The 11,536-nt window shown below is 38.1% G+C and overlaps 1 protein-coding gene across 1 annotated transcript; it reads left to right on the top strand.

Moving 5' to 3' along the window:
- The first annotated feature begins 3,060 nt into the window (after positions 1 to 3,060).
- LOC145598337 (putative inactive ATP-dependent zinc metalloprotease FTSHI 1, chloroplastic) lies at positions 3,061 to 11,409 on the top strand. The gene is made up of 15 exons (XM_081654680.1): positions 3,061 to 3,940; positions 4,016 to 4,100; positions 5,002 to 5,436; positions 5,550 to 5,603; positions 5,692 to 5,757; positions 6,573 to 6,668; positions 6,750 to 6,878; positions 7,547 to 7,599; positions 7,695 to 7,890; positions 8,103 to 8,217; positions 8,841 to 9,115; positions 9,570 to 9,653; positions 9,740 to 9,852; positions 9,940 to 10,189; positions 10,786 to 11,409. The coding sequence occupies exons 1-15, from the start codon at positions 3,204 to 3,206 to the stop codon at positions 10,972 to 10,974; spliced, it is 2,877 nt and encodes a 958-aa protein (XP_081510806.1). The 5' UTR covers positions 3,061 to 3,203; the 3' UTR covers positions 10,975 to 11,409.
- Positions 11,410 to 11,536: the final 127 nt, after the last annotated feature.

Below are 11,536 nucleotides of genomic sequence, written 5' to 3'. Positions count from 1 at the left end.
TGGACCCCACCTACTTTTTGGTTAGATTGTCTCACGTGATGGGTTTGTAGTAAACTTTAAACTCCAGACTATTTCTTTGTAGTAAAAAAGTTAACTTATTAATATTTAGTAAATATATAGAATAAGAACTTGAATAAAAAGGTCAATAATCAATTATGGTCGGGTTAAATTCGAATCGGGTAAAAATCAAATCAAGTTCAAATCAGGTCGGGTTAATATCATTTCGGGTCAAAACAAATCGGATCTGTTCGGTTATTTGTCGGGTCAATTTCGGATCGGGTTGAGCTCGGGTCGGGTCAAATCGGTTCGGTTTAAGTTTAGGTCGGGTCAAATCGGATTCGGGTTGAGTTCAGGTCGGATCAAATCGGTGCCGGGTTGAGTTCAGATTGGGTCAAGTTCAGATTCGGGTTGAGTTCAGTTCGGTTACAGATCGGGTTTGGGTCTTGAATTTCTCGGATCAAATCGGATCGGTTACAGTTCGAAACGGATAACTTTTTTCGGGTCGGTTCGGGTTTGACACCTCTATATGGAAGTAGAGGTGGTTATTGGACAGGGTAGCCCAATGATAATAGGGTCAGGCCAAGCTTATAGGGCTTTTAATGGACAAGGCTATTAATGGACAGGACCCTTATTGGGTAGGGTCCATATAGGGCCAACATGTTTTTCCAATTTAGTTGATAAAGAAAATACATGATGTAAAAATAATTATATAGATTAATTTGTATTCATATGTATTTAATAAGGAAAAATTGACTTTTGCTACCTGTGAAACAACTCGATTTCACTTTTGCTACCCATCAAAACTTTTATTTTATTTTACTACCTAACAAATGCACTTTTTTTTCAATTTTGCTACCCATTAACGGAATCTGTTAGGATTCCGTTAAGTTTATAATTTTTTTTTTTAAAAAATAATAATAAATTCAAAATTCAAAAATAAAAATTTTTTTAAAAAAAAACCAGCAACCCTCTGCCACCCCTCAACCGCCACCCCTTCTCTCCCCCCCTGCCGATGGCCGGCACCCATAGTTTCGGCCGGCGCGCGAACCCACCTAGCCCCCCTTCCCGCACCCCTACGCAGCCCCGACCCCCCTTTCCCCCACCCAGCCCCGACCCCATGAAGCAAAACCACCCCCTTTCCCCTTCCCCCACCGGAATCCGCCCCCAGCCCCGTTCCCCCTCACTGAAATCGACCCCCCTCCCCTTCCCCTACCGTTTTCTGCCTCCCCTAACCCTAAACCACCACCCCACAACCACCAAAAACGAATTTAGGGTGTCGTTTTGGGTGGTTTTGGGGTGGTGGTTTAGGGTAAGGGGAGGCCGAAAACGATAGGGGAAGGGGAGGGGGGGTCGATTTCGGTGGGGGAAATAGGGCTAGGGGCGGATTCCGGTGGAGGGAGGGAAAATAAGGTGGGGGATTTCGGTTTGGAGTGGGGATCGGGGCAGCGAGAACGGGGGGGGGGGGGGGGGAAGGGGGCTGCGTAGGGTGGGGGAAAGGGAGGGGAATGGGTTTGCGCCGGCGCCGGCCGCGGCAGTGGGGGGAGGGAAGGGGTGGCAGGTTAGGGGAGGGGTGGCTGGTTTTCTTTTTTTTTTTTAATTTTTTTTTTTTTTTTTTGGTGGCTGACGGGGAGGCATTTAGGGTGGCTAAGGAGGGAGTGGTGGCCGGAAGGTGGTAATGAGGGTGGCTTGATCTCACTAACGGAATTATAAATGGATTCCGTTAACTGGTAGCGAAATTTAAAAAACAGGATTTGATGGGTAGTAAAATAAAATAAAGTTTTCATAGGTAGCAAAAGTGAAATCGCGTTTTTAACAGGTAGCAAAAGTCAATTTTTCCATTTAATCTTTGTCCAATATTTATTTTAATTGATATTTTGTAGGCCCGCCCATTATCGACCCGCGACCCGCATTGGCCCGACCCTATATTGACCCTATAAGATGTGACCCTCTTTGACCCTGACCCGCAACCAACCCTGACTCGATCCGCCCAATAATCAGGTTTATATGGAAGTCAATAACGTTTGGATGATTGGATCTTCCTCATCTTATGTACTGTTCTTAAATACTCCGTATTGATTATGCCTTACGTGAATACAGATTAAGAGAGAAGAAAATAGTAATGATAGATTAAGCAGATAAAACTTGGTTATATTGATGAATGAGTTTCAATATATATATTTAAACTTACATGCATGACGATGAAATATAGTTTAATCATCTAAATATTGAATCTTGGCTTGAATTAGGGATATATTTTGACTAACAAGTAAAAACCATATATATGTATTGAATGATATATCATATATGTAGGTAAGAAGGATTCTAATCAAGCCTCTACCTCAATTTTAAAAGTCCAATATTTAATGTTTTTCAATGAGTTACGCTTCTCTTAGTTTGGTGTTGTTTATTAATTATTTAGTTATATTAACATTACCATATAGAAGTCTGAAAGACGTATTGAATGTTAGATATCCTGGCTATTCAACATTTGCTTGCTACAAATCCATGGTACGGAGTACAAAAATTACAAATTATCAATTAAGCTCTTCACAAAACTTTTGTTGGCGACTTGGCGGTGGTGAGCGGTCGTGCAAGTGGTACGAGTAATGAAGATTGGGAGGTTAACAATATATTTGTTCCCAAATCCTAACATAAGGAAACCGAACCATTTAACAATTTTTTCTAAAACAACATACTTGTTTGTTTATTCATGCATTCAGCTTCCTCTAATTTTTTTGAAATTGTATGTATTTCACCTACACTTTTACCCTCGGGAATTTACACTTTATCAACCCAAAACGCTCTTAGCAATACGGGTTTATCTAAGGACATGTTCTCTTCAGCCTCAGTCCAGTACCTAATTTTCTTTTCTAATAAACAATTAAGTTTTATAAACAATTAAGTTTATTTTAGTTCTTTTTTTTTTTTTTTTTTTTTTTTGACGGGATATTTCAGTTCAATTCTTCTTTTTATTATTTTTTTTTTAGAAAATTTCAGTTCAATTCTTAATAAAGTGTAATTGGTACATTTGTTAATTGTTATCCATAAACTCCATAAAAACACTACTTATAAAATGTCTTAGCCAACAGTTAGCCTCTAGTTGTCTTCTTCCCCAGCTGCTTACATGGTGTCCACTGTGGTTGCAGAAATACCCCGATAAGGAAGTCCGATTTCTTTCACATAAACCCTAATTTGATGAATATATGCCCCAATTCAACCCCCAAACAATGTGCACACGAGAATGTCTTTTGCCTACTAGGGTTTATCAACCATATCCAGTCAAAATTCTAAGCTGCTCAAGCATTGCTTCAATTCGAATTCGGAAACATTCTCAGCAATTCAATGCTACTAAATTTTCTAGGGTTCAAGTTCAATTCACTCGTCGGCGACCCATTTTAGCCTGTAAATCATCGACTGAGGATACGACGAATTCGAATAATGAAGATTTTGTGACTAGGGTTTTGAAGGAAAACCCTAGCCAAGTAGAACCCAGGTTTCGAATTGGGGATGAAGTGCTTACTTCGACTGAAATAGAGAATTTGAAGAACAAACGATATCGTTTTGGAGCTTTTGAGGTGTTGAAGAAGCTAATTTTGAAGGATAAGGGGAGGGAAAATGAGGTTGTTGAGGAAAATGGGGGTGAAAAATTGGAGGGTGATGTGTATTTGAAGGATATATTGAGGGAATTTAGAGGGAAGCTCTATGTTCCAGAGCAATTGTTTGGGGTGAATTTGTCTGAAGAAGAGGAATTTGATCGGAATTTCGAGGCGTTGCCGAAAATGAGCTATGAGGAGTTTGTCAAGTTTATGAGGAAGGATAAGGTTAAGTTGTTGACTCTCAAGGAGGAGCAGAGTGGATTGGTAACGGGGGATGAGGTTAGAGATTATATTGTGGAGCTGAAAGAAACTCCTGGAGAGAAGAGCTTGCATCGAACTCGATGGTGAGATACTGATTGCTTTAATGTTTTGACTTGTTTTGAATGATTTTGATGATAATGTTATGCAGTTGTTGGCAGGGCAATGCAGTTGGATGCTAATCAAGCACAGCTGATCTTGTCAGAGTATACTGGTCCTCAGTATGAAATAGAGACACGAGCTACGGTAATTTTACTCAAAACACGGGAATTATTAATCCATTATAGCTAGACTAGTAATTGGATGATCGTAGATTTGTAATTGCAATATTATGTTGTGTTCCATATATGCCATTGATAGTACTTAATGGTTTTAAATAAGGTTGTAAGCTATAGTATTGTGATAAAATGTTCAATGAGCTTTTGTTTTGCTTACTATTGTTTTCCAAATTTTTGTATTTTATCAAGTTCTTAATCCTTTTGCAGTTTTGCTGTTGAGGGGTATGATGGTATTGTATTTGTATCATGTTGCTGTCAACTTTTGGTAGATATTAATTGCAATTTGCAAAAAGTCTGTTTTCGCATTTCTTTCTTTTCCCAATGCATTTTTACCATTATGAAATGCATCTATACTACATTGCCTCCTTGTTGAAGATTCATTCTATGGACATTTTCATGAGCAGAAAAGGAAGAGAATGGAGGATATAAACCTCTTTATATCTGTCTAATATAATATTATTTAACAACTAAGTTCAATTTTCTTCCTTCTCTCCTTATTCTTCATATTTCAAAGTCAAGATAGACTCTGCACTTTTGTTTATCAGTATCGCTAAATACTGCATCATGGCCTAGATCAACTCCTTTCTATCATGAATATCGATTACTTATTACAAAAATGTCTGATCTCTTGAAGATGTCTCAGCTGTCAAATAGTACATTACATGTTTTTTTTTTTGTTTGCAATGAACATTTTCAACCAGCCCCCTTGTTTGCAATGAACATTTTCAACCAGCACCCCCCCTCCTCCTCTAAAAAAAGAAGATTGGTTGCACTGGTGGTGGTGTGCAGAATCAAATTATATATTTTTTTGGCGTAAACTTTTGCCAGTTAGTCAACAGTTTGTATTTAATCCATGTCTTCTTATACAGGCATCAATTGTGAAATTGCCGGAGAATCCTAATCCTATTGCATCTTCCATATCAAGCAGAATCATGGTGGAATTTGGAATGGTTACCGTTGTCTTGGCAGCTGCTGCAGTTGTTGTTGGAAGCTTTCTTGCTTCAGCTGTTTTTGCAGCCACCAGCTTTGTTTTTGTTGCTACTGTGTACATTGCCTGGCCTATTGTCAAGCCTTTTCTCAAACTCTTCCTCGGAATCATTTTTGGTATCACGGAGAGAGTTTGGGAAAATCTTACAGACATGTTTAGCGACGGAGGATTAACTTCCAAGATATCTGAATTTTATACTTTTGGTGGTTTATCTGCTAGTCTTGAAATACTTAAACCAATCTCATTGGTTCTTTTAACTATGGTTCTCCTAGTACGTTTTACTCTTTCAAGAAGACCAAAGAATTTCAAGAAGTGGGTATGTCACCACCTATCTTTCTTTTATATAAGTCGCGATGTGTATTTTTTTTTGGTCTTTTTATGTGGCTGGTATTTGTACATGCTAATTCTTGTGATGTGTTTATCGTGTAGGATATTTGGCAAGGTATTGATTTTTCACAATCCAAGCCTCAGGCTCGAGTTGATGTAAATACCTTAGAAAATTCTGCCTATTCTATGTGCTTTTTTGCAATTGATAATTAATCATATGATACTCACTAAATATAGTTTGTAGGGTTCAACTGGGGTCACTTTTGCTGATGTAGCTGGCATTGAAGAAGCAGTTGAAGAGCTTCAAGAGGTAAATATATACACTTTGATCAATGATCATCATGCTTATTAATAGAAATTCTACTTGCATAACTATATTACATTGGGAAGATTAATTGTACCATGTATTGGTTGCTTTTACTACCTAAACTTCTTGTCTCTGTTGAAGGGCATTATTTATGACTGAGAAAGTATGTGTTTGATGAATATAAACGAACACTAGGGATCACCATTTGAATTTATTATGTAATTCTACTACTTTCTTAGTTTCTTCTGTTATGGACCTTGCGATCACTGGCTGAAAGTCACTGGTCGGTGCCTAAAGTGATAAGGAGCAATAATTACCGCTGCTTCATGAGTACTTAAGAATAAGAGATTAGCCTCATATGACTGGTCTCCGTGGTTTATGTCCATCCAGGTCTTTTTACGTGTCCTAATCCTTTGTGAGATACTTGTAAAAGGATGATTGATGCTGTCTTTGCTATAGACAGGCCTTTCTGAACTGCTTGATGGCTCATGATTTTTGAATATACATGTCTTGTTTTCGTGCAGCAAATTATGCATGGCCTCTGTCATTGTCTATATTTCTCTCATAGCTCATAGCTTCTGAATCAATTGATTCAAATTTTCCACTCCGTATTCCCTCCTAGTTTAAGTCCTGTTTGAAAAACTAAGGTTTCTGCATAGACAGCTTGTCTTGAAAGGTTTACTGTTTTAGTCTATGAGCAAGCTGATATCCAGCCCTGAGTGGTTCCCCCACTCAATATAAATTATTTTCAATATTTTGATAATGTCTTCTGAATTGTAACTGAATTGGTTACTTTTTATGTTGTGTGCTTTCTGTAGTTGGTGAATTACTTGAAGAATCCAGATCTATTTGATAAACTGGGAATAAAACCTCCTCATGGAGTCCTTCTGGAAGGGCCACCTGGTTGTGGAAAGGTAATATATAGATGGTGTTTATGGTGTTTTGTAACTTTGTTGGTACATGCAATGTTAAAATATTTATCCCTTGTCTGGCAGACTTTAGTTGCAAAAGCGATAGCTGGTGAAGCTGGTGTTCCATTTTACCAAATGGCTGGGTCAGAGTTTGTTGAAGTTCTTGTTGGTGTTGGCTCTGCACGTATCAGGGATTTATTTAAGAGAGCAAAGGTAAAATGACATACTTGCTTCCTGTCATAATGTATCAGTGTTTTACAATGTTGAATCCCTTTCTGCGCATCGCTTCATGGATGCTACTGACTTTGTAAGGCCCATGTTTTACAATGTTGAATCCCTTTCTGCGCAATATTTCCTGAGATGTCAGAGTCCTCACATAGTAGATAATTTGAACAATTACTCTGCAACTGTTGGAGTAATGATCACCAAAACCCAATTTAGGCTGGAGTCTTAATTGCATTGTGTAATAGTGAGGGCAATGATTGAGTGAATAGTCTAGCTTGGAAGGAGGAAGTGTATATGCCGGGTTTTATTGAATTTGAGTGTTTCATTCAGTTATTTTATTTATTTATTATTATTATTTATTATTTTTTATTTTTTATTTTTTTTTTGTGTTAAGGAGAATTCAAGCTTCTTGTAAGCTTGAATAAGTGAACAACCCTTTAATTTTCTGTAATTTTTTATATCATCAATCAAGTTCATTTTCTTCTTCCCTTATTTTTCTGCCTAAAATTCCAGTTCATTACAGAGTTTCATCTGCTTGATGGTGTGATGTTGTCTTTGTGGTGACTTTGATGTATGCTTCCTAAGAGCTGATTAACATGTAAAACTGATGTTGTCTTATTTTTCATTTACTGATTAATAAACATTTCATTTTGCAGGTAAATAAGCCATCTGTCATATTCATTGATGAAATTGATGCATTAGCTACACGGTGCATATCTTATTGTCAAATCAATTTTTTGAAGATTATTAGCCATATGTTTACTGGATATTTTAATTTACTTTTCCTGGGTTTTGTAAATTCAGGCGGCAAGGAATATTCAGTGATTCAAGTGATAATCTGTATAATGCAGCCACTCAAGAGAGAGAAACTACTTTGAATCAGCTCTTAATTGAACTTGATGGTTTTGATACTGGTAAAGGTGTCATCTTTCTAGGTGCTACCAACCGGATGGATTTGTTAGACCCTGCACTTCTTCGACCAGGTCGTTTTGATAGAAAGGTTTGTAATCTCTGTATTTTCTTCTAATTTTTAATAAGTGCGGTGTATCATGATATCGTACAGCCTTGGCTATACATACTTCTTATAAGATGACAATTTACGAACTATTGCTTCCTACTTAATTTGAAAGTGCTGCATATTTAGCTTATTTTCATTAACACTTTTATATGGTAAAAAATCTTGTTAATCTGACCTTTTTCCTTCTTGTATAGATAAGAGTTCAACCTCCCAATGCTAAAGGAAGATTGGAAGTCTTGAAAGTTCATGCCCGGAAAGTGAAATTGTCTCCTTCTGTTGATTTGTCCAGTTATGCAAATGACTTACCTGGTATGGCAATATGATGGATGAGTATATGACCTTATATAGCATATTACATGTTGACATGCTTCAATGGTGAATGAGACCTGTTTTGATGTATGAGATTACTTTCTCTGTTTTTTTTAGTTGCATCACTTTGCAAATTGCGGACTCCTAGGCAATTGTTGGAGATGAGAGAGATAGAGAGAATAAAAAAAATGGACCCATGTGATAGGGGAGAGAGAGAGAGAGAGAGAGAGAGAGAGAGAGAGAGAGAGAGAGACTCCTAGCCTCCAGAGAGAGAGAGAGAGACTCCTAGCCTCCTAGGCAATTGTTGGAGATGAGAGAGATAGAGTAAATAAAAAAAATGGACCCATGTGATAGGGGAGAGGGAGAGGGGGAGAGAGAGAGAGAGAGAGAGAGTGAGAGAGAGGGGGGGGGGGGAGGGGGGAGAGAGAGAGAGAGAGAGAGAGAGAGAGAGAGAGAGAGAGAGTTTATTAACTAATAACGAAAGTGATGCAACCAATTTGAAACTTCCGTTTTAGGAAAATGATGCAACTAAAAAGAAATGGAGAAAGTATTAGTTCTTACAAGATACATTGACCTCTCTATAGATGTGATTGTATGACGATAAGATATTTATGCATGTTCAGGATGGACTGGTGCAAAGTTGGCTCAGCTGTTGCAAGAAGCTGCTTTAGTTGCTGCAAGGAAAGGGCATGAAGAGGTTGACCAGTCTGATCTTGATGATGCAGTGGATCGACTAACAATTGGGCCTAAACGTGTCGGCATAGAGTTGGGGCACCAAGGACAATGTCGCAGGGCCACAGCTGAAGTGGGAACTGCTATAACATCTCATTTGCTTAGAAGGCTTGAGAATGCAAAGGTTGAACGTTGTGATCGTGTGTCTATCAACCCACGTGGCCAGGTTACCTTGTTTCCTTATGACTCATTCTTGAAACTTTTTCTTGTCATTTGTACCTACCCTGTCACTTGTCAGCCTTCAGAAAGTATTCTCTACGTAGTGAGCATGGCTAATGGCTTATATGAAACTTCTTTCTCTTAGATTACTTATGAACAACAAGAGCTTTTGTTATGTTGCTTAAAAGCAGGAAAATTCTTTGATTGGCTATTGAAATGTCAAATAGTTCCATAATGTTGATTAAAGTACATATTTGTATAATGCTCATGTGCTTTTCCCAATATACCTTATGGCAATGCTGGAAAATATGTAGGTCTATAAAATAACTTTTTTTTTTGAAAACTTATAAAACAACTTTTTCTAGGATGGCTGGTTTAATTTTTTTCTTTTATCCGTGAAGCAGGTACTGATAATTTGTTTAGTGCTACTACGCCTAATACGTATTGGGTTATTTTTGCAGACATTATCACAAGTCGTATTTCATCGTCTTGATGATGAGTTATACATGTTTGAGAGGCGGCCACAGTTGCTGCATCGTTTACAGGTTCAAACATTAGGATTTCTTAGTCTTTTTATCCATTTGTTGTGGTGTTAAGATCTTTTTTTGTTGACCTGAATTTACCTGGAAAGGTATTTCTTGGTGGGAGAGCTGCTGAGGAAGTTGTATATGGACGTGATACATCAAGGGCATCAGTTAACTATCTTGCTGATGCAACCTGGCTTGCCCGAAAAATTATAACCATGTAAGTTTATTTCTCAGCTTCACTTTACCTTTCTATGTTTTCCTTTTTTTTTTTCCTCATAGATCAATGCTTCCAAATTTCTATCAGATGGAATCTGGAGAACCCTATGGTCATACATGGGGAACCACCTCCTTGGAGGAAGACGGCTAAATTTGTGGGACCCAGGCTGGACTTTGAGGGTTCCTTGTATGATGACTATGATCTTAAAGAACCCCCACTTAATTTCAATTTGGACGATGAAATTGCCAAGAGAACTGAAGAATTGTTGCGAGAGATGTATAAGAAGACTGTTTTGCTGCTTAGACAGTATCATGCTGCTTTGCTCAAAACTGTAAAGGTATATGACTGTGTGCTGGATCTAACCCTTTTCATCAAATTGATTTGGTTCTTGCCCTTCTTGGGCTTTCTAAAATAGAAATAATTGTATAGCACAAGTGCACAACCCCCCTCTTAAATCCCTCGAGGCTGCTCTGCCAAATCATTTCTGGTACCTGCCAAGGGTAATGCAACCCCCCACCCCCACCCCAAATGGCATGTACATTTATTGTTGAAAAAGCGTCAATTATTATGAGTGTTCTTGTATTTAAGCAAAAGTGGTTCTTGTTGCTTGCTGCAACTATATTGTCAATTGGTTTATTAGATACATTAGTTTGAGAAGTTCCTGTTTAGTTATTATTCTCATTCATGTCATCATGTGATCTTGATTTGGGTATTGTTAACTGCATTACTCCTTTTGAACACACATCCACATGAGAGGGGAGATAGTGAAGGTGGTGATGCATGGTTACTCACCAAGTCACCTGAAGTGGTTGAGAAAAACAGTAAACTTCTCGACATAAATGTGATGTGAGACAGTGTGGAACTCTTGCCACACTAGGAGTATGCAATAGCCAGACCACATAGTATTTGATCTTTGTTGGGTTCCATTTTCAGGTTCTATTAAACCAAAAGGAGATCAGCGGAGCAGAAATCGATTTTATAATTGACAAATACCCTGCAGAAACATCAGTGAGCCTTCTGCTGGAGGAGGAACATCCTGGTAGCCTTCCGTTCTTTAGTGAGGACCAAGGCTATGAGCTAGAGCATGCATTGGCAACTTCATCAAGTGGTGAATTGGTGTAATGTTTCCATGCCATTGATGGACCAGGCCAACAACGGAATCAGTGTGTTGCATGGAAGTCATTTTCCTTGATATGAATCACTGTCTTTGCTGTGAGCCATAGAGTCTATAAGCTAATCCATTGTACTGACATGCTGGAGACATGCCCCAAGCAGGCTGAGAGGAAGAACGCGGGTTAAGTTATTAGTTGTAAGCTCTTACATTTTAAGGAAATGTGAAGTTTTGAAATGAGTCTGTAAGCTGTTTTTGTAGTTTTGTCACTAGTTGACATGTAATGTACAGAGATTCTTGGCCCAATATTTTGCCTAGCTCCATGTTGAGGGAGCAATAGTGAACTGTATTTTACCTAAGCTAAATAGTATAAGTATTACAATTGTTTAGGTGAAGAGGTTGAATTTGAGAGAGAATATAAGAAGGAATATCATTCAACATACGTTGTTCTCTCAAACTTCTAAGGTTGAAGGATGATACGAGCCTTAATATAAGCTACCTTATCCTCAACTCTATAAACCAACCAAGATCTAATACATCATGTATATAATCAAATAGAAACCACCTGCTCCC

Source organism: Chenopodium album, chromosome 20 (genome assembly GCF_948465745.1).
Source record: "Chenopodium album chromosome 20, dcCheAlbu1.1, whole genome shotgun sequence".
In the NCBI taxonomy this organism is placed as follows: Eukaryota; Viridiplantae; Streptophyta; class Magnoliopsida; order Caryophyllales; family Amaranthaceae; genus Chenopodium; species Chenopodium album.
The sequence above is the reverse complement of the archived record's forward strand: the minus strand, read 5'-3'. Positions and strand labels throughout refer to the sequence as shown.